The sequence below is a fragment of the Pipra filicauda genome, unplaced genomic scaffold (assembly GCF_003945595.2).
Source record: "Pipra filicauda isolate LSUMZ 115617 unplaced genomic scaffold, ASM394559v2 scaffold144_size1929842_pilon, whole genome shotgun sequence".
NCBI classification, from domain to species: domain Eukaryota; kingdom Metazoa; phylum Chordata; class Aves; order Passeriformes; family Pipridae; genus Pipra; species Pipra filicauda.
Genome location: NW_024103929.1, coordinates 982,518 through 1,008,873, shown reverse-complemented (window position 1 = coordinate 1,008,873; position 26,356 = coordinate 982,518). Strand labels below are relative to the sequence as shown.

The 26,356-nt window shown below is 43.8% G+C and overlaps 1 protein-coding gene across 1 annotated transcript in view; it reads left to right on the top strand.

Annotated features, from left to right (window-relative positions):
* The window catches only part of HS1BP3 (HCLS1 binding protein 3), a 51,937-nt gene that overhangs the window by 20,747 nt on the left and 4,834 nt on the right, over positions 1–26,356 (top strand). The window contains exons 5-6 of the mRNA XM_027710197.2: positions 17,998–18,149; positions 18,650–18,785. Coding sequence (XP_027565998.1) covers positions 17,998–18,149; positions 18,650–18,785 — 288 coding nt within the window. The remainder of the gene's footprint in view (positions 1–17,997; positions 18,150–18,649; positions 18,786–26,356) is intronic.

The following is a 26,356-nucleotide window of genomic DNA, read 5'->3' as shown; positions in this document are numbered from 1 at the left end:
ACCTGTGCTGCCTCCTGGGCTGTGATTAGGATAGCTTAGGAGAAGACAGGTTGTCCCATACCAGGGTGGGTACCAAGAACTGAACAGCTGAACTCTTGAACTGAGCTCCTATGCTCAGGCCCGGGGTGTGAAGGAATTACTAGAAAAGACTGTATGGCCCTGAGCTCCTCTGCCCACAGAGCTTTCTGCCTGCCACTGTGTTTGCCCCAGTCTGCCCTCAAGGTTCCCTAAAGTTTTGCTTTATGTAGGGAATTCAGGCATCCAGTTGTGGATTTTTTTTACTTGATCCAAGCAGGATCAAGTTAGCATTTCTGGTCTGAATCTTAAAGCAATTTAAAAAACACATCACAGCAACTGAATTTGGTTTTGTCTTCTTCCACTATGGATGAAATACAGAGTTTTATTGTTTATAGGTTGAAGCCAAGAGCTTTAGCTTTAGCTTTATCTCTCTCCTCTCACTGTGTAGTTAAAACAACTCAACTTAGTATTTGTATTCAGTTTACTCCAATAAACCTCAGACAGCAGCTGATTAAAATAAAATGGCTGTGAACCAGCTCCTCTGGACAAAGCAGCAACAATTTTGCAGAAGGACTGTGACTGCCTCATGGGTTAAAACATGCAGCAGCCCTTTCAGTGCATGCATTTCTTCAGCTGCAATTAACTTCTGAGGTAATATTTGTTCACCATTTTGGGAGAACCCACCTTTTCCGGTGCTTTCCTTTCTTGTCTTCTTCAGCCCTCCAGAGCCCTTGCAGGAACCTCTCCTCCCCACATGGTTCCTCCCTTCCGTCCTTTTTCCTTTGCCTCTCTAAATCTTCCAGTGACAGCATATATTTCCTGAGCCTTAGGTTTTTCCTGGCAGACTGCACAGGGTCCAAAGTTGGGTATTCCCCAGGCAAGAGTTTTTCTGTCTCCTCATGAGTCTTTGGGAGTTTCTGTCTTGACTCTCTGCCTTTGCTATTGTTCAGAGGATTTCCCCTCATGGCGTCTCCCATCCAAATTTGTGCCTTTCCTGAGGAATACAGACAGACACGTGGGTGGGTTGAAGCTTTGCATCTGTTGTGTTTAAATGCAGATACAGCTAAGTCCTGACAATAGTTAGGAAAGGATGGGGCTGGTGAGGGCTGACCTTTTGGGGGCCTTCTGCCAAAGGTTTTTAAAAGCCTTGTAGCTGGTTGTAGCTGGGGCCAAGCTCAAGCACCTCCAGTGCCAGAGGTTTCCCGTTGCTGGGTTTAGTTGGTAAGGAGATTATTAAAGGACTCAGGGCCTTTTCTGGCTGCAGATGAAATTGGTGATGGCTTTGAGCAGCAGATTGGCAGGGAGTGAGCAGCCAGGAGCCAGCCCTGGCCTTGCCAGAGCCCTGCAGAGCCAGGCAAGCTGCAGGAGGAGGTGGGTTGGCACACAAGCCAGCAGTTGTTCCTAGTTGTATCCTACACCTTCGTGTTTCCCAGTCCCTTAATGGTAGCCAGGCTATAGTTTGACCATTCATCCCAGTACTTCCTTCCCTTGCCTTTTCTTCCCTGTCATGGCAAAAAAGCCAAGATGGCCTCAGCCTTTTGTCTTTGGGGAAGAAATGAATGGCAACATTTGATCTTGCTTCCTCTGCCAGAAGCCTTGGGCTGCTGAGAGTGGCTGATGAAGAGGCAGAAATCAGCTTAAGGGGAGTCCTATGTTTGTTGATGCAGTGCCCAAAGCTGTAATAGGTGAGGGCAATGTACTTGCTGGTGGATTTTCACCTCCAAGGCAGAGAATTTCTGCAGGCTGGAGTGGTGTCATGGCACAGCTGCTGTCTGCTGGACAGATGGTCTGGAGGAAACTTGTAAAAATGTGTGTTCAGCTGCTGTGCCTTCTGGTCCTTGGTTGGCAGGGTTGTTCTGCCGCTCCTCAGGCATCCTCCTACTCCTCAGCCACTCACAAATTCACAGCTGCCTTTTGGTCTAGCCAGGTATGTGTGTGACTTCCCCTCTGAATCCAGTAGGATTCATACACAGCAGTGGAAACACTAGTCTGTCTAGATCAGCTGAGAGAGTGTGAAGGTGTCAAAACATCAGAGAAGAGAAAAGATACAGGTTATTTTTCTTTAATTCAGATCATTTAAACAACGAACAAGAGAATAAAGAGCTTTGTTTTCCTAGCAGTGTGTGTATGCACGCTCACAGCTGTGAAGCCTTCAGAGATTTGAACAGGCAGATCTTTATTTTCTGTTGGTTGTTGGGTCACAAGCTTAGGTTGCAAGGCATGCTCAACCATCACTTTGCCAAGTGACACAAGTATTTGTCGCAATTCCAATCCAGCTGCTGTCAGATTGGCAACTCACAAAATCCCAGTAAACAACTCCGCTGGTCCTCTACTGCCATTTGAAATTCTTCTGAAAACCAAGGACATAGTCTAGTATGGTGTTCTTCCCTGTCAAAGTGAGGAGAAAGAAGACAAGACAGCAAAGAAGTCTTTGTTACTCTCCCAGTTAAAGGATAAGCCTCACTTATTTTTCATAAATTGCCTGCTCTAACCCTTTTCAGGGGCAACCTTGTAGCCTCTTCTTGAAGGTGTTTTAACTGAGTGGCTAGAGAGTAAAGCAGGATGGCAGAGATGCTCTCCTTGCAGGAGTTCAGTCCCTCCGGTTTCTCTCTCCTGAACTTTTTTATGTTTATAGGTGCTTTGTGAGTGGTATTTTCCCATGCAGTGGGTTTTCCTTTCTCTTGTGCTGCTAATCCCATCTCCTGAGCACAGCTTCCAGTGTGTTTCTTTAATGGAAATCTTGCTGTCACCTCACAGATGAAAGGTTGAAGGTGATTGAAAGAAAACATTGGAAAATGAAACCATGTTTAGCTGCTGGATCTCACAGAATAATCCATATTCATACTGTGTTGTCTTCTGACTAGAATAAACCTGTTCTCTAGGAAGAACTTTACTAAGGCCTGTGTAACTGCAAGGGGTGGAACTGAGAACCTTTCCTAGCTGTACTTTCCAGCCATGTGAATCAAGTTGGATGTGTGAAGGACTTGGTCCTCTTCTCTCATTGCTGTTCTTTGGGAGAGCCAACTGAATGGAAGTGCAGTCAGGAAAACTGAGGTGTTCTGGTACTTCTGGGCTTGTAGTTGCCATGTGTTATATCCATAACCACTCCTTCAAGAGAGTGTATTGGACAGGTGATTGCTGTTATGTCTGCTTCTGGCTGTCAGAAAGAACTGTACCTTGGATCAGAGCTAGGCAACTCACACTGTGGGAGAGGTTTGGAGAGGAGTGGATACATAACTTAGAGATCTAAAGTTGTCTACTCTGTGTTTTCTTGTATTCTGGAAATAGTATTTCCCTGACCTAAGGAAAACTTGTGAGAGTCCTTCCCTGTGCCAGCATTGTCCTTATCTACTTTCATATTTTCCTGTCTAGTGTTGGATTTTTGGTCCCATGAGATTATGCAGTCATTATTTCCCCAGGTTTTTAAGCAATTGCCTGGCTTATACTTCAGTGGTAAGTTTCTGTCATGACTGGCTTGAGTGATTCCAGTACATACACAGCTGGAACACAAGGATCCTTTGGGAAGGAGTTTAAGTAATTATTTTAATGTGCTTCATTTTCTTTCTGATTAGAACACAGAATATACTTTAATGGGTTTTATAAATAGTTAATTTGTGTTTATGCCATCATCCTAAACCCAAAGGGCTGAAAATAGCTCTCCAATCTGTGTAGTGTTACAGCTGTGTGTACCATCCGGTGGTGTTTTCAAGCAGAACACAAATGTAACTACACCTGGGGTAAAATGCAGCAAGGACCTAAAGCTTAGTGCAACACTTCATTGCAGCATCAGACTGTAAGTGAAGAACACTTAATTCAACTGGGAACGTAGAGGGAATTGCATCAACATAAATACCCAGTCTGGAATTCGACTAGATTGCTAAAGTAGATAGTCTGCTTTTAAGGAAGATTTCACAGAATTTTTAACAGACCTGGTTCATTGTTTACAATGTACTAAAGCAATAAAACCACACACTTTTATGTATATAGAAGAACTGTAGAGCAAAGTAACATCAGAGAACTGGAATGAAATACCATTGCCGCTAGCTGGCACCAGCTTTCAAATAATTCCCATAGTCCTCTGAGTGAACTCTCAGTTTTTGGTTTCCACATCCTGTTTGACAGCGATGTGCAGGCATTTGTAGCAGAACTAAGCAGCACTGAAGGCACGCAGGAGCCGTTCTCCAGGCATATTCAGCAAGTCCTTACTTAACTGAGACAGGTTCGTAGGAGGCAGGAGATCCTTTAGAAGGGCCATAGGATAAATTTATGACTACACAGAATCAGAAGTGTGTCTTTTTTTACCTCTGCTTTGGAAGAGGATTGTACATGATGTAATTGGGCAGATTTAAACATGTTTTGTTTCATGGACTTTACAATAATAGGATGACTCAAATCCTTAATTAGCATAGAAAAGCATTACCTCATCGATGAGCCTGCTCCTTTCACCAAGGCACCGAGGGGGAATCTTTAATCGACAGATGCAGGGAACTGCTCCTAGATGAGGCAGACTGCTAATGAGGGATGGATTCAGAGCTGCCCTATTGCTTTTCTGTTCACCAAGTATAACAGAATTGTTTGCCATAGAAGAAGCTGTCTGTAGGGTGAATGTGTGCTCAGTTTAAATTGAGATGGGAGACTTGCTTTTCCTTTCATCTGATGCTGTCAGGTTCCTAATTCAGCAGACTTAATAAAATCATTGTTCCCTTTTCCCCATGGGTCTGCTGCAGACACTTCTGTCTTTGTTTCAAAGGATCAAAGAATGAGCTTTTGGAAAACCATTTTTGGAAGCAATCTGTAAAACTTTGCCAAAAATGCATGAATTAGCCATTGTAACTATAGACCAGTACTAATTGACACACCTGGGGATCACATTTCTTCCTACTGCCCTTGCAGCAGTTGGCCAGGTCTGGAGTCATCTGAAGTGCCAGTTAAAGGAGGAATGTCCCTAAGGACAGACACACATCTGGGACTCAGCAGCTCTTCATTTTGCACTTGAATTTCTTGGGTCATATCACAGTACTAAAAGGTTGGATCTCTCCATTATCCCTTTGGTAAAAGGAATAAAACTAATTTTGTAGATCTGCCTGGGGAAAAGAAATTCTTCATTTCTTTGCACAAAAATGTGGCATTCGGATAGCTGTTAATGACCATTGTCATTGAAGTGAAAGAAATGCTTTTCAGTACCTTCTATAAATTTTGGAAAGACTTGAAACCTTTCTTTCCATATTGCCTGAGATGCCCAGTTATGTCCAGATCATAAGGGGGCTAAGATTGTCATCACAGTAAAATACACAGCTGTGGTAGGTGATTTGACTGTGGCTAAACTAGTAAATAAAAGCACACAGGGACTGTAGTGTTGCTTTTGCCAACTAGAATAAAGTAGCTTCTGTCCAACAGCTAAATCCTTCTGCTCCTCAGAGCAAGTTGGCCATGTCCAAAACAGAAAAGGCCCTAAGCTTGTAACGATCCCTAAACTGTGTCCAGGCATCATTTGGGAAAGCAGTGATTAGCCTGGGCCAAGTTCATGCCAGGAAGCATGCTAGAAACTCACAGGGCAGTTACTATGTGCCATCATCTCAGCACAAGCTCTGACTAAATTTGTTTGCTGGTATACGTGTTGGCTTTTCGTTGCCAACAGGGCAGCCTGAAGAAAGTGCGTGTTTAGAGGTCAGGATTGAAGCCATTGGGATCCTGTAATGAGGCTTTTCTTGGTGCAGGCAGTGATGAGTGTATGCCTGGCACTTGAGGATGCTCTGTGATCATAAACCACCAAGGGCATTTTGCAGCAAGAGTGGAGCTGGCTGCTGTGTTTCCTCTCAACTGGCACTCTTTTGGATGATGGCACAGCTCCGGAGCTCACCCAGGACTGGATGGGTGCAGCCTGCCTCTTTTGAACTGTAACAGAGTTCAGCCATGAGGGTGTGAGCTGTGGTGGCTTGGAAAAGGTCTTGACTTGGGTTTTTGCTAGTATAGGCTGTTTTCTGAGGTCTGCTCTCTGAACCACAGTTTTCTGTAGTAACTGCTGCTTATTGGCACAAGGCACAGATGGATTGGAGTGGCTTGGATGGAAGACTTCCAAGCTTTCTTCTTCCTTTATTGCTTTTTGTCTGTGATAGTATCTGAGGCATACTTCAAGGCTTCATTAAACACAAAACATAGTGTCATGCTCTCAAAACCAACTTATAACATTATCTAGACCCATTTGCAACAGACATCTCATTTTTCATCTATGTGATGTGTTATCTGCCAGCATAGGCTGTTGTTGTGTATAACACTCTTGTCCTGGAAGCTTGTTCCCAAGTCATCCATCTTACTTTTCCTGGCTATGAATGACAGAGCCGTGGCCCCTACTGTCCTGTAATATGAAAAAAGGCAAGTGCATTTTCAGGAGGCTCCTGAGGGCTAACCCTCTCTTCCTCCCTCAGGGGCTGTTACTGCAAACCCTGACCTCACTTTTTGTTTATTTGTTTTTATTTGTTCAGTGGTGCTGCCAAGAGACAAGGGCAGTGCCACACAATGTGGGATGCTGAAATGGGAAGGAGAAGCATGTGGTCCAGAACTGCTGGCCAAGGCCTCAGAAGAATTAGTTTTCAATTCTTCATTTCAAAGACATCCTGCTTAGGCTGCAGATAGCTCACTTCTGGTTTTCAGGACCTCATTTTATTCCTGATCTGTAAAAGAACTGTACTGGCATGCTCTGACATGCAGAGGTGCAGAGAGAATGAATTCTGAAGGATTGTGAGGTGGTTGGGGTCTGCTGGCAAACATAGCGGTTTGTTGGCAATAAGCATTGTTTTAGTTGCCCTTGGGAGGTGGTGGGAGATGTTACCCAGCCTGTTGTATCCCTTATTCTCATAGAGGAACATCCTTGGTCTGCCAGGCATTTCCCAGCTGTTGGCAGCACAGCACCATTGCTCACAGGAGGGATGCAGTCATGGTGCTGTTCTGTGCTACTGATGGATACTGAAGGATGCCAAGGTGTCCTTAAACCATGCAGCCAAATGGACAACATGGCAAAGAACAGTCTCCTTTCAGCTCTTTGCTTATCGGTTCTTCCTTGGAGGGGCCTCTCTCGAGGACCACTTCCAGAAGGTGACATAGGGAAGACTGCATCAAACTTGCCTCCATATACAGTCCTCTGGCAATATCTCACCAACCTTTGCTTCTTCAAACACCCCCATGTGCCTTTGTTCTGTGCCCAAAGCATGTCATAAGCACTGTTTCAGGCTGTGACTTTGCAGAGCTCTAGCACAACCCTCATGTCATTCCAAGCACTTGAACTGAAAATCGGATACAGAATAAATAATAATTCCAGAACATCACACAGAGGAAGGGAAGACCAAGGCCAAGTGTTTTATAGTATGGATACAGTCCTGCCCCAGCTCTCTTGTTCGGGGGGGGGGGGGGGGGGTGCTGCCTCCTGTGCTCATGGCACCTCTGCTGTGGAATTCTGCCAGTCGTGGGAAGGTGAGCAGCCTCAAAACCCTTCCCTTCCTTGGAGAGACCACAGGCAGGTGTAGTGGGTTAACCCTGGCTGGACACCAGCTGCCCACCAAAGCTGCTCTATCACTGCCCTCCTCAGCTAGGCAGGGAAGAGAAATTATAATGAAAGACTCATGGGTCAAGATAAGGGCAGAGAGAGATCACTCACCAGTGACTGTCACGGGCAAAACAGACTCCACTTGGGGAAATGAATTGAATTTATTACCAATCAAATTAGAGTAGGATAATAAGAAATAAAATTGAATTATAAAACACCTTCCCCCCACCATTCCCTTCTTCCTGGGCTCAACTTCACTCTCCATTTTCTCTACCTCCTTCCCCTCAGCAGCACAGGGGGACATTATGACCACATTGACCCTGTAGTGTTGGTTCTCTGTCCTAGCTATGTGGCACGTGAAAGGTTTCTGTAGCATTCTGCCTTATGGATCCAAATCCTGAAGTGCCTGGGTCTGTTTTCTGTCTGAACTCATCATTCTTTCTCCAACGCTGCCATACCCACTGTAACACCAGGGAGTAAAAGCTTAAAACATCGTGCAGTTATTTGTAATTGTTACTCCCCTGCTGTCATCAGCATCATTTCAGCACTTTTCCACGAGTCCCTCTCCTGATGCAGATCAGTGATATGGTTTCTGCTCCCCCTTCTGTGTATTCAACCAAAGATCCCCCTTACCAAACCTCAGGTAATTTCTCGCATGCCTCCAACTTACTAGATGGCACAAGACTCTTCACTGTTGTAAAATGGCATAACTTTAATGTTCTTTGAGTGCATTTAGGATTTTTGAGTCAGCAAACTGACCGAAAGGATCAAATTACTGGCTGAGGCTCACACTGTGAGTCAACAGCAGCTAAACCTGGAAGGAGCTCAAAGAGCACTACACGCTTGGTGCTTTTTGCCGCCATGCAAGCCTGACTTCTCACGTCATCTGGTGTGCGATAGCCTGAGATGCATGCCAGCATTTCTACCACAGGCTATGTTCCCTGATCCATTTTCCCTGCAGCATCCCTTGCAGCACAGGAATTGTCAGTATTTTTAATGGAGCCAGCCCCAAGGGGCCAGTGGGCAGTAGCAGATCATCAGGTGGCTGAGCAGGAGTGAGGAGGAGGGTCTGCAGTGAATCAGATGTGTGGATCTACAGGCTTGTGTCACTTATGTCTAGTCATAATTCTCTGGGGATATGAGGTGCTAGTTGGAGGCCTTGCTGAGATCATCCATCTACCATCTCTTTAGAGTGCTGTGGGAATAGCAAGTGTCACTCTGACTGAGCTGAGCTCTGAGGGTTTTTTTGCCAATAGGAGGGGAATGATGTTGGTTATAATTTTAGAATATTATCATGTCTACCAAATAACACCTGCACTGCACTGGACCTCATGCACAAGGCAGAATACTTGTGTACTTGTGCACACTACTTATTTCTTCTTCTTTTAATCATGTGTTGTGGTTTGCTTGCATTTAGCAGGTTTCTGTAATTCAGTGCCTGGCCCCACTGTGCTCCACAAAGGGCTCCTGGTGCTTCCCCAGCAGGACCTTCCCTTCATCCTGACAACCAGCTGCTGGACACACTGAGCTCAGTGCTCAGCCCCTGAAATTACTTATGTTGCAGAAGCTTCTGAGCTGTGAAGTTAGGCCAGTTAGTGATAAAAACAGGAGTCCAATTTAAAAAAATGCAGAATTATGTCATCTGTTTTTCTGCTTGCAGCAGAAAAGCTACCACTGCAGAGCCTCAGTGTCTTGCTTAGGAGGGAGAGTTTGTTGTCTGTGGTGCTCGCTGGTGTGGCTGTTCCTACAGTCTGACCTCCAGCAGTGTCTGCAACATCACAAGCGGAGTTGCTTCGTGCAGTAGGTATATCCATGGCCTGGGGAATATTTCACCCAGAGCAATTTTATCTTACCTCTGTTTAAAAAACAAAATCAGCACATGAAACCTCTAGGCAGGAAAGCTGTGTTCTCTTTTTGTGGAAGAGGATTTGATCTCATGATCATCAGGAGAGGCAGCAGCGGGAGCAGGGCGCTACTTCTGCAACAGCGGTGTCATTTAGCTCTGACAATGTCTCACTGTGTCCTTCTCTATTGTAGTTCCTGTAGAGCCATCTCTGAGTTGTGGTGATAGGTTTGGTTTACCCACGACATAGTCAAGAGGAAAAAGTGACCTCTGTGAACAGCAAGATGTGAGTGAGGGAGCCAGGCTCAGCCCTATGGTCCCTCCTCAGGCAGTCAAGACCCTGTGCTTTGGAAGCAATCTGCCCCTACTTCCAAATCCTGCTTGGCTACTGCTGGAATCTGCTCACTGCCCTGGTAACCAGCCCTTCTCAGGCTTTTCATAAGCTCTCTAGATGTGGTGTGACAGGTATGTCAGGCAGAATTTTAGACTGGAACATCATGTGCAAGTTGCTAGTGGTTTTCTGTAGGTTGAGGGTCAATCTGTGCAGGTACCAGGCAAAAAAAAGGAAAGGCACCCTTCAGACTGAGTTTTATACAGAGTATCTGGGATTAGAAAGGCCAGACTATTTTGATAAAAGCATCCTTTCTTGTTCTGTTATCTCTTTGAGGCTTTCCTGTTCACAGACAGATGAAAATTAGAGTTGTGCCTGGGCTCCTGTACCCATTCTACTTTAGGATGCAGTGAGGAGGGAATTCAGGTGAGGCAGCACTGCAGGGGAAATGGTCTCCTCCTGAGGAGCACAACGTGAGGCCAAGGGGCTGTCAAACATAGGTGGCAGGAGATGCCACTGGCTATGATGGCATTCTGTTGTGAGGAGCTGAAGATTAGGTAACACAAAGTTAAAACTGTGTGAAGTAGATGTGGAACAGTCAGGCTGCCTGTCCTTGGGAGGAGGCACCAAACACTTGCAGGTCCTGCTGACTTGACTTTACCAAGGCCTGTAGTGAGAGGACAACTTTAAAACTTTCAGTTTTAGGCTGAAAGAGGGTGGATTTAGATGAGATGTAAGTACAATAAGGGTGGTGAGACACTGGCACAGGTTGCCCAGAGAGGTTGTGGCTGCCCCATCCCTTGAAGTGTCCAAAGACAGGTTGGATGGGGCTCTGAGCGACCTGGTCTAGTGAAAAGTGTCCCTGCCCACAGCAGAGGGGTTGGACTAGGTGATCTTTAAGGCTTCTTCCAACCCAAGCCATTTTGTGACACTAGAGTTCTGTGACTCAGAGGTGCACCCAACACTTCTGAAAATGAGTCATCAGGTATTCTCATGTTCAGTAACAAGAAGGTGGTATGTTCACACGTGTGTGTGGTTCAGTGTTGAAGAAACCAGTCGATTCTCCAAAATGGTTGCTGTTTTTTGCTTTTACTTGGTTAGCTGTAAGAATTCTTACTACAACAGTGGATACTTTCAGTACCTTCAATTCCTTCTTTGTGAGGCCTTCTTTTTTTGAGTTTGGTCCTGAATCTGTTGTCATGTGACAGTTAACATGCTCACTAGCCAGTTTTTTCACACTCTCTTTGTTTCAGCTTGGTTGACTTGGGTTGTGAAGCTGCTCAGGATGCTTTGTGAAGAATGTCTCATACAGGCACGATGTTGGCAGGTTGATTTCATTACATTTAAATTCTTGTCATGTGGCACATTTTATTGCTGAGTTATACTGCGTGTAGGCATCACTTTACAGGCATGAAACAGAGTACTCGCTATAGAAGTTGTTGGTTTTGGAGCTACAGACCTGTAACAGTCAGTAATTAGTGTAAGAGAATGGATTTTCTTTCTTAGACTGTAATTTTTATAGGGTTAGAACATAAAGCTAGGGCCTATTCTTGAAAGTAACTCCATTAGTTTGAATAATGACATTAAAGGAAATAAATTAAGGAATAATTTCTTGCAGAATTTTTTAGGTTCAAACTGTTCAGTGTAATTTTTTTTCGATAAAGCTTCCTTTCTCCAGAAAGATTTTGCATTTATTTAAGATTTGACATGAATTTTGTCTTTTTTTTTTTTTTTAAAACTGACTGACTAGTAAATGTTGTTTATTTTCAGTGGTTGGTGGTTATAGCTGGTTATTTTTTTTATCAGTTTCAACCTCTTCCCTTTCTCTCGCTTTGCTAACTTGCCTACTGTTACCTCTGCTGATTTTATACTTTTTTTTTTTAACTTTCCCTCCCATCTGCATTTTCCCACTTTCTTTTTGAAGCTTCCTGTTTCTCCTTCAGTTACTGCCTGTGGTCTTTTTCAAAAGCATAGTTTGACCATGATAGTAATCTTTAGGGTTAAAGCAGAAAGAGTCCAGAACAGAGGTCTAGAAGGTAAGAGGTGCATAATGTGAAGAAGAGCACTGAAGATGACAAGGAGGCCCAATTAGCAGTCTAGAGGATAAGGCAGCACTGCAGATTCTGGAGGTGGAGCAACAAAATATCTGATGCTGGCCAGAAATTTGGGAAAATTATTGAGGAGGCATGAAAAGGAGAAATAGAGTGGAATTGGGCAGAATTGTACCTCTTCTACTAATTCATAGACTGAACAGAAAGACAATATTTTCTCTTCCTTGTCCTACCAAATACATGACGAAAACCAAAAAAAGTGTTCTGGTTTCATCCCTTCTTCCTTGAGGCATGTGTGTGTCCAAGTTAATGCAGAGGTAGCTCAAGATCTCTCTGTGGAGAAGCAGATCCCTGCAATGCTGCAGTGAGATCCCTACCTGCAGCACCTGGAGGATAGGAGCTTCCATCGCCCTGCTTCTGCTTTGGAAGAAAACAGTGGGAACTTCATGATTGCTGTGTCAGTCCTTGGGTAAGATGCCATTACTGTAGGCTCATGAAAAGAAAATAGCAGCATGATTCCAGCCAGATTTTAATAATGAATGCTCTTTTAATTACTTGCTGATTACATCTGATTATCTGACTTTCTATAATCTTACCAAGCACCAGGGCAATGCTCACCAGCCTCTGCTTCTTTATTTTTCTGATTTTCTAACTTTTCTGATTTCTGAAATGGCTTCATTTTTATTCCTCTGTAACCTTCCTGGAGTTCTCAAATGTGTTGAGTTGTTGTATCTAGGGTGGTCCAAGACACCTGGCCAGTTTTTTCTAAACACCTTAGTATGTGCTATCTGGTATTGCATATTTGAAAATGTGCATCATTACCATGAGTATTAGGATAAGAAAAAATTCACTGTTGCAGAAACCCTGAAAGTACCATTCTGCTGCTTTGCAGATGAAACCCCAAATTCTAGTGAGCATTTTTGGCTCTTTCACATCATTATTGGCAACTTTATTATGTCTTGTTCTGGACTACTGTGGTTTCATTCAGACATGATTATGTTTTGAAACTTGTCTTTTGTTGTCCTTATTTCAGCAAGTCTCATGTTCTGGTTTAGTCTAGAAAATCAGAGGAAAATTATAAATTTCCTTTATGATAATTTCCTTTCTTTGCAATCTACTCTGTAACCCTAGTTCCCTTGCCAGCCATACGAGTGCCTGTGTGCTTTATTAGTTATTTAGTTGAAAACATTTTAGGAAATGTTTCTGTATTATGATTATTGCTAATGAGCTGTGTACTAAACAAAAGTCCATCTGTGGTCTTCTCATCTGTTTTCAAATTAAATTGAAAATTAATGTAATCAGAAAGCTTAAGGACAGATTACAAAACCAGCTTGACTTCATTTAGGAAGGAGAGGTACACTTCAGTGCTGAGCCCTTCAGAAAAATCTCTCCGCAAAAGCAGGTCCCTAGATGGGACCTGAACTCTTTAAAATCTGTTCCTTCAGGCTTTCTTTCCATCTGTTGCTCTGCTGGAACAGTAGTCCAAGACTGACCTAATCTTGGGGCTGCAGCAGAGAAACTTTGGCTGCAACAGAATGCTTTTCTTCCAGATGATTTCTAATAGGAGATTTATCCCATCTATTATGCATTATCTTATTTTGGAATATGCCAGAGGCATTTAAAATACTGTATGTTACTGTGATGTCCACAAGAAAAGGATTACTGTGTGAGGTAAAGTATCCCTGTGGCCAACACTTGTCATGGTTGCTTAATGCTTAGCAGTCAGGCTGTGCTGAGCTGACGGGCTTAGAATTTCTATTGGGCATCCCTTGGCCAAAGTGGATGAGAATGACCCCTTTTGTCCTGTCTGTTATTATCAAGCAGCTTTGGAAAATGAGCACTGTTGAATGAAAAGAAAGCAGCAGATGACATTTTGTTTTCTGCAGGAACTAGTGTATAGGTTCTTTGTTTTTCAGAAATGATTTTCAATAAGATGTGGTAGTACTGCTGCTATTTTAGCTGTAGTTCTTTTGTTCTTTTGTTCTGTAGATTTGTAGGAGTTGGGGTGTCCATTTATATTAGAGATCTCTTCCCGTGTAAAATCCCATGGATACTTAAAATAGGTGTATGTATATTCTGAATAAGTCTTTTTTTTTTTTTTTAATATATTGCTGTAACATTTCTTTCCTGGAGCATAATTTTATTTCTACAAAAAAGAGATGGTCACATTTTCAGAACAATAAATTCTGTAAATTTTTGTCAGTGTGCTGAGATTACACATACTCTGATAACAACACTCACTGTTTTAACCCAGCAGTGATCATAGGTTAGGGACTCCTCTGTAGAGAGCACAATACTCTGTGATTTAAGCCATGCGTCACCACGTGTTAGATCTGGAGTTCCAATGTTTCATAATACAGCCATCACACATACAGTTCTGGGAATCTTCTGACTTTGGAGTGTCTTAGTCATCCTCGTTGCTGTTTTCTGCAGCTGACCAGAAAGCATATTTGCATGATTGCAGTGCCAGTGAGACCTGGAGGCTGCCAAATGAGTGACCTACATTGTGTTTGGTAAACAATAACAAGAGAATTGTGCTCACAAAACAGGTTAGGTTTGAAAGTGTCTTTGCATGCAGGGTTTTGTTGGCATTTTCTTGGGTGATTTGAGAATCATTTGGGAGCCAGGAGTCTCAGCTGGACTTTCAAGTGTGCCAGCAGACTGACTAGTTGGATTCATATACTCTCATTTTTGACCATCCAGTTTTGGTCCATGTCAGTTAGGAAGCCAGTGGAAGAGTCAGAGCAGGAGACAGCAGTGTTATTCCTGTGATTCTCACAGTTCTTTCAATTGGCTCAACTGGGTAAGTAGTTTCACTGAATAAAGGATACATCTTCTTTAGGGCTGGTTTGGTGTTTGTTGATATTTTTAATAATTCACTAGAGTGATGTTCCGAAGGTTCACTTATTTCAGCAACAAAAAAATAGCAATGACACGGGTCATCTTCCACCAGCTGGATGCTGGTAGTTTCAAAATGTCAGATCCCAAGGTTGTGAACGTGATGTATGAGGAAAGTTCTAATGAAGTGCAGGGCTTGAGTACAGTAATACTTTGGAAAACCAAATGTTACTTCATTTCTGTCATCCCAAAAGCCTCTGCATCCCTGCACAAGTTTACTGCACCCTGGCACATCATGATCATCAAATTAAATGTCCTTGCAGGTTCTCCTCTGAAGGGCCACCAGCGTGTGGCTTCACAATCAGCTCAGCTCCAGTTAAGTCCCTGCTTATGGGGAGGTAGCAGGAATATGTAGAGGGGGGAATGAGAGGGCAGGCAGATGCACACTCAAGCCAGCTGCAGCTGATTCTGAAACCAGAACTCAGACAGGCTCTGAAACTTCTTAACACACCCATTCTCATCCACTGACCTCTGCTCAGCAGTGCACAGTCTGGACTGGCACAGCTAAATACAGAACCGTGGGAATCCTGTTTCCCAGTTAGAGCCTGACCTCAACAGAGTCCCTGTATGGATATGCTGGAATTACTTGGCAGTCCAGCTGTGACTTCCTTAGGAGGGTAGTGAGGGGAAACAACTTGAAGGCACAAAAACAACTTCCTTATGTTCCTACCAGTAGCAGGTCAAGCCCTGGGGTTTTGGCCCTGTGCCGTTACTGCCGGTGGAGTCTCCTGGCAAAACAGAAAGTGAGCCCATGTCAGTGGGCTGGTTTGGTGGTTGGACTAAACAGAGGGTTGTTACTAGGACCTTTCAGTTCAATTATTTTTGTTTTACATGCTGTTCTTTATGACAGTCTTTATGGTTCTCTTCCCTTTCTTTGGTATTTCCCACCACACTGGTAAACTTTACTGCAAATACTTCAGCTGACTGCTAGTAAACTCCTTCTTAACTTCACTGGGGTGGAGTTGCTTGGAAATGTACTGCTCATGGATATAAGTATCTGTGGCGTAACAGGTTCTTATGCATCAAGGGAGCTGTTGTAACCCTCTGAATGGACAAGGGATCTTGTCAAAGACTTTTGGCATTCTGTAGGTTGGCAAATCCACATTTATTTTGTCATTCACCTCTCAAAGACTACTCTATGAGGCTTGAATTATGCAAATAAAGGTTGCTTCTTCCCCGGTAGGTTGGATTTATTTGTGTCTAATAATTCTATTTTTAGTCAGTTTGTCAGCTCTGAAAGACTCAGTCTTACTGTTCTTCTGATTTTGTGGTTAAATATAATGGCTCTCATTTTTTACCTTTTACTTTAATACTAAGATTCATTTGAGTGATAGATTCCTTACCACAGTTAATAAAGCAAAGAATTTGAGTGCGTGTAGAAATCTGGGTGAAAGCTGTCTGATTTGTACATATTATACCTTTAGATTTTGACAGGTTTTGGAAGAAGGGTCTTTTACAAATGCTTCAGTCTGAAGCAGTTCCTTGGAGCTGAGCTTTCAAAAGTAGCTCAAATTCAGAAGTCTCTCAAGGCATATCCATAATGAATATGAATGCAAAATAAAAAAAAAATGGAAGTTTCTTCTGCTTTAAAGTGAAGGTTTATGTCATAAATAGTACAGCAAACTAGTTGCTGACTACTGCAGATACCTTTACTATATCAAATAGGGTATATTTCCAAATAAAGCCATGTTTAAGTTCTCCATGGGGCCTGTTCTTGGGCCTCCTAAGTGCTGCATTTGCCATTGTTGAGACAAAGTGGTGGTAGCAAGGTAGTATCATCCATGAGTTCTTGTTGATAATAAACTTTTGAAAATAACTGAAAGTAACTGGACTCCACTCTTTTGTGTGCAGCTGTAATCGGAAGAGGATTTTACAAGATTCTTTAATGTAATTGGAATGTATGTGTAATCTTTTGACCTTGTTCTTAGTTTTTGATGACTGTGGCATGATAAGTGCTGATAATTGGATTTGCTTTAGGCTGAAACCTGACCTGCTCTACGCAAAGCAGAAGATCAGATCTTCTATTGTAAGAGGCCTCAAAGGGTCTACCTGAGAAATTGCAAGGCCAAGACTGCTGAGAGTAAGGTTCTGAGGGTCTCTGAAATGGGGCAATTACTTAGGAAGGACATGCTGTCCTAAGGAATGCTTCTCTTTCAGCTTAGTTTGAATTGGACTTTTCACCCAAAGGTTTTGTCCCGTTCTCTAAATTTTCTTTTTTACACCCTTGAGCATAAGGAAGGTGGGGGCTTAGGAACAGATTGGGGTATGCTCATAGCTCAAGTTGCTTTCTTGTGAGAGGGGCCTTGTAGTTTCAGCCAGTGGAACATGAGTCCTGGGTGTGGAAGTAAGCAGCACGAACTTTTCACTCAGCTCTTGGAAGGGCATTCAACTCTCCTTGTTTAAGCCGTGTGCAAATGAGGCCTTTTATCCAAACTAGGTTTTAGCTTCTTTCTCCAGAGTGTGGGGAGAGGAGGAGATCTTCAGAGATTTATTGTATCCAGATATCCAATGTTAAAAATAAGGTGGGATTCATTGCCCTATGGAGATGTGTGTCTCTGTCCACTGAGTAGAGAAGAAGCCTAAAAATTAACTTTGTCTCACTGTCAGATTTTTAGAGGACTAAATTTAGAGGAAGTTAATCCTGTCTTTGGTTCAAGAAAGTATGGGTGACATTTGTAAATTCTGCTAATAGCAGCCTGTCCACCAAGTCTCTTCCAGTTCCTGCTTGCTTTAGCTTAAAGGTGGTGTAGTCTGATAGTACATCTCCTGAGGGGATGAGGGGAGTGTCTAACACCTTTATGAAGGAAGTATGCAGCAATCAGAAACAGCAGCAGGAACTGGTGGGGAAATGGAGCCAAAGAGATTTTTTAAATCCTGTCCAAAGGGATCATGCAATGGACCAACCTGCACTTTGTTTTTCAAGCCATCCCTTTCTGTCCATCTAGGACAGTGTTGCTGAAACTGGCCTTCTTTCTTATTTTAAGCTTTCTGTGTGGGAGGAGTATAACTGCTTAAAATAAATGGTTTTGAGTGGCAGTTTGCACAGTACAGCATTGTTAGCCCTGCTCTTCCCATTCCCGCTGGGCTCCTTGACAGTTCTTAGGAATACACAACATAGGCATATGTACAGTACATCAGACAACAGTCCCTCCAGCTCAGTATCCCATTCCTGCCAGTGACTAAAAGATGTCTGTGCACCTTTCTATAGACCTTTCGTAGCCTCCTGCCATGTATTTTCAGTGGAGACTTTCTAAACATAAATCTTCCTTGTTAAATGAAGAATTGGAGCTGACTTCCTTTTGCTCTTGTGTTTTAGAACTAAAAAAGCAAAAAAGGCACCTGCTCCTCCAACCAAGGAAGAGAAACCCAAATTAACCCTTTTTGAAGAGGAAGTGGATCCAGATGAAGGACTCTTTGGTCCAGAAGAAGATTTCTCATCAGTTGGTCCCAGAAAGAAGATGAAAGAGAGTAAATCTGTTCTATATTTGTAAACACACAGATTATTTTATCTAAAAAATGTGTATAATAGAGCTTTTAAATTATGGTGGTACAGAATATACAAGCTAAATAATGACTTGGGAATGTTAAGGTAAATCTTCAGCTGAGCAGAATCATTTAGAATCATTCAGAAAGAATAAGACCTATACAGGTCCCATAGATGTTTACTGTAAACATTTTGAACTGGCATATTAAGGTCTGTGTAGGAGCTGTCTGTCCCACAGTCACTCATGCCACTCTAACAAGAGTAATGTGATCTACTGCTGAGTGCAAGGAAAAAGCAGATTTACCAAGTCCTGAGAGTGCAGAGTATCACTGCACTTTGTGGATTGGAAGTCTTTGTTAAAAACATAATTGTCTACATGATCTGTTTTTTTAACCCAGTAGGCACATTTACTAGCTAGTGTTAGTGCAAGCATCGTGTTACATTGTGTGATCTAACTACAGCATTTTCTGGTTCCCCTTTCTAGATCTGAAATTATTTGAAGATCCAGACCTTGGTGGGGTGGTGAGACTGGGTGACTCACTGCTGCTGCCAGATGCCTGTGAGAACAGCAAGTATGTGCTGAGCAGGGGTCCCGAGGAGGACACTGAGGAACTGCTGAGGTACTCATCTTAAATCTGTCATGTGGGGTGAATGAGGGAAAAGCTTAAATACTTCAAATGCAAACTGTGAATCAATACTTGTATTGACAAGTGAAATGTAAGACGTGTGTCATGGAGTTTGGAAATCAAACACATTAAAAAGGAAAGTAGGAAGACTCTCTGAGAAAGGTAAGGTGCAAGGTATTATTCTCTGACTCCAAAGGAAATGACTTGAAGGCCCCAGGCATGCTATCTAGTTCTTGTTTTCTAACATGACACTTCTGCTTTCTGCAAATGATCCACAGGGAACCTGACCTCCATTTTGAGAAGTGAGGAACAAAGCCCAGAGACAGAACAGTTCAGCTTCAGGGAGGTGAAATCAGGGGCTCTTGCCACAGGAGGAAGGGTTTTCTGCTGATGGTTCACAGACCTCTGTGCATGTTTCCAGGAGGAATCCTATGCATACCTCCACAGCAGTAAAGGACTCTCATTAAAATCTTTATCACCCTGCATTTAATTTTTAATCTAGTGGAAAGGACTGGAGCTCAGAATTATAGGAGGGAATAATGTATTGCTTCCCCCTTGATAGTGTAGCACTGGAACAGCACATAATGTGTTTTATCCCTGACATCTCTCTCACAAGACTAGTTTGCCTGCACTGATAATCCTCAAGAGATCAAGCAGGGAACGAATGCTTGGAGAGACCAGCATCACCAGGGAATCTGTGCTGCAGTAATGAGTCAAATTCATGCCTTCTGGATCTTAGGCTGGCATCTGAATGATGAGGCCAGCCTGCTTCCAGTGCTAATTCGTGCCAGCCAGCTCCTGTTAGGATGTATTACTTCCACAGCAGGTACTAAGCCCAGGAGAGAGAAGCTGTGTGTGGTTTCCAACCACTCCTGAAGCAGGTAATTTTGCAGCTATTGCTTTCTATGCATGCAGAAGTGCTGTCTGCCTTAACAGCAATACCTGGCTTACTTTAAACAAAGGTTAAATTGGGTTGAGTACCATCTTGCATTACATTCTGACAGCCCACCTGATGTTTATAGAAGCTGATGGGGCAGGACATGACCTGATTTGGTGCAGTGGTATATTGGGAGCAGACACGTATGTGCTTGCTATATTTTCATGTTTGCTTTAGCAATCTCAGCACACAGCACTTGATCCAGAGTGTTCATACAGCTAGAAGTGCCTGTTCCAATGCGCTCCTTGCATTTTCATCCTCTAGAGAGAGCCTTTCCTTCTGTCATGTTAATGTGTTTTGGATTATGTATGTTCTTTTCCTCTGTGGCAGAGAAGGGTCTCTGAAGTCTGCTCTGAGACCAATAGACCGTGGTTTTAAATCATTTTGGGTCATCAGTGACAGCAGCACACCCAGATGGGTATGGAAACCCATGGGAAAAGATTATATTTCTTTTAAATTCCAGTAGTTTTCTTTATCCTTGATTTGTCCCAGTGCTTTCAACAGTTGACAAGTCATCAAGATCCAATTGGAAATGAATGCACGTAATGAAGCAGAAAATCATGGCAGTGGTCCAATGGGAAAGTTGCTATGGGAATCCAGAGGCAACTCCTGGCTGCGCAAGAGGTACAGGCAGATAGGTCAGGATCTGTTGACCTGTTCAGGTGCCTAACACCCTCTGAAATTCCCCTAGTAACCCCAGTTCATGGTGTTATCTGCACATCATAGAGAGCTGGTGGTCTTAATGCAGGGCAGTTGGGGCTCAAGGAGAAACTGCTGTTAATGGGGCGGGAGGAGTGGCAGTGCTCTTTTCACCTAACCAACACTTCACCTCGCCTCTATGTCAATTCTTTGCAGTCACCTGAAACCCCACATCTAAACTTTCTCAAGTGGTTGAGCACATTGCATTTTTTTTCTGTTCAGCCTCAGCAGAACTGTCAGGTCTCATAAATTTAGGGGAAGCATTTGAATTATCTCCCACATTCCCTTACCACTGGACTGGTGTTTGCATATTCTTGCAGGGCAGTGCCACAGTCTCTTTTTCAGGCAGTGACCCTTTGTGGTGAAAGGAAATGTTCAACTTGAGCTGAACCCTGCAATCTCCCCGGCATGGGGGTTTGAGCATATTCTGAAGCCTAAGAATAAGTCTTGCCTTTGCCCTGAAGGTCTTGACAAGTACTCTCCCAAAGGGGACTGAAGAAATGTCTCCCCAGCCCTCAGATCAAATTAGGAGCTGTGACAACCCATTCCTTCAGTGGGCTCGAGCTGTATGAGCTGCTAGAGGAAAACAGAAACGTCTGGGTCTGTTGGACATACTCTGTTATACCACACAGAAAGTTTGCCTGGACACATTTTGTTAAGATCCAAGACCATCCTGAGCTATGATGCTCCAACAGGTCTGTCCAGGTCAGAAACCTGGACGTGTTCACCAGTGGATTAGCTGAATGATGCAGGTGTGGGAGCTCCTCACTCATGTAGTGAACATTCACATGTACTACAGAGTCTGTTCATGTGCATGTGGTAGATCTGAGAAGTGTCTGACTCACTGTGAATCATGGGCAGAGTTAGGAGAGCACTGCCCAAGGCAGAGGAAGGCAGAACCTTCTTCTTCCAAAGGGGAGATGGGAAAAAGATATTGTTCAGAGCAGAACACAGGAGCTGCCAAATCTTTCGTGATCTTTATGGTACCTGGGTGGTTGTAGCAGCAGTAGCACCGCAGCACTGTCAGCACAGCAGTGAATCCTCAGCAGTGACTGTAAATCTTGAGGCAGAGACTGTTAGGGAGACAAACGAGTCTGCAAAATGTACGTGGGCTGTACTTGTCACAACATGAGGGAGAAGAGAATATGATAAATATTCTCATTGCAAACTGAAGACTGCTCTCTCTAAATACCTGCTCATATGAAATGAGAACTACTGTTTTAAATAGAATCACCTACTTTACATTAACAAGCATAGAGAAGAACCAATTTCTCTGTAAATGTAATGGAGGGTTTCTTTTTATGGAAAAATACCCATGCCCATTCAAACAAATATCTTCCCTCTTCCTGTCCATTGACCAGCCTTTTACTGGTTACTAATTTCTTGGCCTACTGACAGATATTAAGTGATGGTGATGGGAAATCTTGCTGAGCTACCTCACCCTAACCACTGGCTTAGTAGATGCAGGCACTGTTTCCTACCACTAGGTCTGCCATAATACATCAGTAAGGTGTCTGTCTATACTTCATGTCCTTCCAGAACCTGTGGAAAAGAGATAATTGCTGTGGTAGGAACCAGCAAGGTCAAGTCCCCTTGCGTTGCCTTCAGAAAAACAGGATCATGTCTTACTCTTCCTTCATAGGATGTGCTTTGAGAAAGAGAGGGGTAGGCAACCAGATGGTTTTGCCTGATTTCTCTTTGTTGGAGTGTGTTGCTCTGAGCTTGGAGAAGGTTATCCTTGAATATTAACCAGCTTTCTTGGGCCCCTCTTCCCTCCAGGGCTTTATCCCATGGTACTCTACTAAGCAGGTCCCTGAAGAGGCCAAGACTGCTTTCCTGAAATCCAGGGTACTGAGCTTGCTGTGCACCCTCTTCACTGCCCTAAGAGACTTCACCATTTCATGGTCACTGCAGCCAAGGCTGCCCTTGAGCGTCATATTCTCCACCAGCCCCTCCTTGTTGGTGAGAATAAAGTCCAGCATAGCACCTCTCCTTGTGGGCTTCTCTATCACTTGGAGAAGTAATTTGGCCTCAACACGTTCCAGGAACCTTCTAGATTGCTTATGGCCTGCTGCTTGTCCTTCCAACAAATATTGGGGTGGTTGAAGTCCTCTTTGAGGACCAAGATTTGTGAACATGAGTCTGATGCTGTCTATAGAGGACCTTACCCCCTCAGTCTTCCTGACCAGGTGGCCTGTAGCAGACTCCCAACTATAATGTCACCCATCCCTGCCCTTGCTTTAATCCTGCCCCATAAGTTCCTAGATGGCTCCTCATCCATCCCCAGGCTGAGCTCCATGCACTCCAGGTAGTCATTGACATAGGGGATGACAGTCCCTCCTTGTGTCCCCTGCCTGTCCTTCTCAAAGAGCCTATATCCTTCCAATCCAACACTCCAGTCACAGGAGCCTTCCCACCATGTCTCCATTATGCCAGTGAGATCATAGCCCTGCAGGCATGCGCTTTTCTACCTCATTAATCTGAATCATGCCTGTCTGGTGTGATGGATCAGGTTTTTTTGGAAAACCAATGCTAGAATTGATCCTGTGAATGTTGCAGCAGCTCTGTGGGCCCACAGAATTACATAAATTATCGCACATCCTAGCCTGAAGTAATTATCGCAGTTGTCTGAGCAGCTTTTTAGGAGAGATTTAATTAGCTTCACCTTTGATAATGAATAGGGAGCTGAGATGGAAGGAAGCAGCTGTCAGCACAACATTTGTCTTTTTCCAGTGCTTAAAAACGTGTTAGCAGCAGGATCCCAGTTTTGTTGCCCTGAGATGGCAGACCTGGTGTGTTCTTTCTTAGGATTACACCGATGACCCTTTCAGGAGCATTGCAATGTTAGAGGCTGAAGCTGTTTGTGAAACCACATCCTAACACTGCCCATTTCTAACCATTCAGTCTATACAAACCCTGAAGTTATCTCTGTTGATTAGAGCATAGTGTTAATAATGCCAAGGTCATGGGCTTGATTTCCATGTGGGCTGTTGACTGAAGATTTGGACTGGTGGTCCTTGTGGGTCTGTTACAACCCACCCCAGAAAAAGGGAGAGGGGTAACCCAGGTTTTATCAATAATTCCCTTGGGGTGGATTAGAGTGAAACGACACTGAATAATCGGTGTCTGAAAACATATACTGGCAAGGTTTATTTTAACAATGCTGTATTAACAGGCATGCTAGCATTTCTGTGTTGTCATATAACAATGTGGCATAGAGATAGAAAATGCATAGGGGACAATTTTGCATCAACAGGTATGCTAGAATTTTAGGTGCTGTCATATAACAATGTGACATAGAGATGACCTTTGGGGGGGGGGAGAAAATGCATAGGGGAGAGAAAAGCAAGATAAGAGTAAGGGAAAGAAAAGCTGAGAATGGACAGATGTATATAGTCACCGCCCACGGGGTCCAGCGATGAAACTTGGTAGTTGCAGCTTCCATGTCAGTTGAAGTGGTGGCCTTGATCCGCCGGAGGTGAAAGAGGGAAGCCCCCACACTCCAAGAAGTTATGAGTTATTATATCCATGGTCAGTGTCACGGGCCATGCCTCGAGCCTCCAATCTCTCCCTGGGCCCTGCGCAAGAGCTGCTGTGTCTGGCCTGGTTCCCGCCCTTTTCCCGACTGCCAGAGGGGAGGATGGACTCCTATGGGCCATCAGAGGTCCTGCCCCTTCAATTGCCCATCAAACGTCAAAAGCCTGCAAACTCAGCTCTTGCTTTTTCAGGGCTTCACATCTTCAGCACTGGAGGGAGGGAGGGGCCGGATTGCTCATCAGAGGTATAATGCAAGTCAAAAGCCTGCAAAAGTCTCCTAGAATGCATAAATCATCAAACATTTCAGTCTCTGACAGGGTCCCTTCCAACTCAGAAGATTTCTGTGGTTGTGTGACTAGAGGTTTGTCAGCTTCCAGTTTGCCAAGGAGCCGTTGCCACCTCTGAGGCAGAAAAAGTTTGTGTGATCATCTTTGAGCAGGCATTAGGAGATACTGAATTCAGAGAACAATACTTACATCTTCAGACTAGCCAGAAGTCATGTGGGGCACCATCTCCAGCACTTCTGCCTCGTTCTGGGGGTATGAGAACAGCACCATAGTTGGAAAAAGAGCTTTGAGAAACTCCAGAGGGTTTTAATATAGATCCTTTGGGCAGAGGGTTGTTTGGGCAATGGGCAGGTGGTAGAGGAGATTGCAGTAACTGAGTCAGAAAGCTCCTGACCACTCCAGGGCAGTTTCTCTCGCTTGCTGTGATCTTACTGTGGGGAAAGGTCTTTGATTTAGGTTACAATAAACAAATACATTCTTCTGTGATGGTTTTCAAGCATTTACTTTCTTCATTTAATTCTTCATGTGATGTTTAGGGTTGCTATTTACAAACACTGGAACAGCTATAAAATAAACTTGGCTAACAGAATAAAAAGGCTTTTGCCAGACAGGAAACATTAATCCTTGCCCTACCCTTAGGAACATGTATAGGTTGTACAGAATAATGCAGAGAGGTGGTCTTAAGTCCTGACCTCTCCTAGTGTAGCAAGAAATGTTTTTGCGGGACTTGAGACTCACCACATTTCAAGGATCTTGCCCCAGGCCGTTTGCATTTTTGACAGACATTGTCAGCTCAGGGGGCAAAAGCTGCCTGCTTTCCCATGCCCCAGCTGCACCTTTATCTGGTGATTAGGGAACTTTCTAGAGAAGCAGGAGACAGAGGTTTGAACTTCTTCAGACTGGAAAAATTGACTTGTCTCATTTCCTGGGTGAGTGATGTAACCAGCAGGCCGTTTTCCTCAGAGGGCTTGTGAGCATATGTGTGTAGGACTTACCTGTGCTAATGAGCCCGTTCTCTGGCTCTTGGCCGGGCAGTGCCAGGGTCTGCATCCATGCTGTTGGGACTCTCTCCAGCTTCAGAACAAGGTGAGTGTATACAACTGCCTCCTGGGAATGGTCCCTGTCCTGCACCAGCTCCGAGTTGTGCCGGAGAGTTTTTTGGAGGAGGGCTGATCTGTCCCAGACTAAAGCTGTGCCAGTGGTTCTTGTAGCATTTCAGCAGTACAAATTCGCACGTTCTAGTATCCAGACATATTTCCTGGTCCTGGTTAAAATACCACTATGAATTTACCTATAGTGGATTGCAGGGGAAAGCTGAAGCAGAAAGGGAGATACCTTCTACATGGCCCCCAGTGCTTGGCATTCCTGTGGTTAACTCCAACCTGTGTGTTTCCCTGGGCCCTGCTAGACACCACACTGTCTCCAGTGACCATGGTAGCAGTGATGGTTCAGAGATACTTTGAAGCCTCCTGCCTATTTTTGGGCCCAAATCTTTTCTAAAGTTATAGATGTGATATTACACCACTCCCCAAGGCTTCACTAAGGTATCTCTTGTGCGTGTAATTAACACCAGACAAAATAAAGATAATAAGATAGGGAAAGATAAAAGTCTGTTCTGCAAGAACTGCTGTTAGTTGCACAACAGAGCTTCAAGCTTCAAGAGCCTTTTTGGATACTTTAGGAAATTATGGGAGTCTTTGTCTCTCGCTTTCATTACTGATTCTTCTCATTAGAGCATTCCCAGCAAGCAGAGTACACTGTTCCCATCATGCTGTACATGCACATAGTCATTCCTGTCCCAAAGATTTTGTCCAAAGAGACAGGACAGAGTTCAGAGAAGTGGCATCTAAAATGTTGATGTTTGGATGGCGACTGTGTCGTCTCCAAGTCAGAACTCGTTTGCTCTCCTGAAGACCACATGCCATCAGTCATTTTGTAGGGCTTTGTGACAGCCTTTCTTCAGTAAGGGTTTTGATTGCTTTCTGTGTCTGGAAACAAAGAGAATTTGCACCAATAGAGTCTGTGAATCAGCACAACAGTATGGCAGGAATTTTAAACAATGTGGCACTGCTTTTCCATTACAGAAAATGAGAGAGACTAATTAA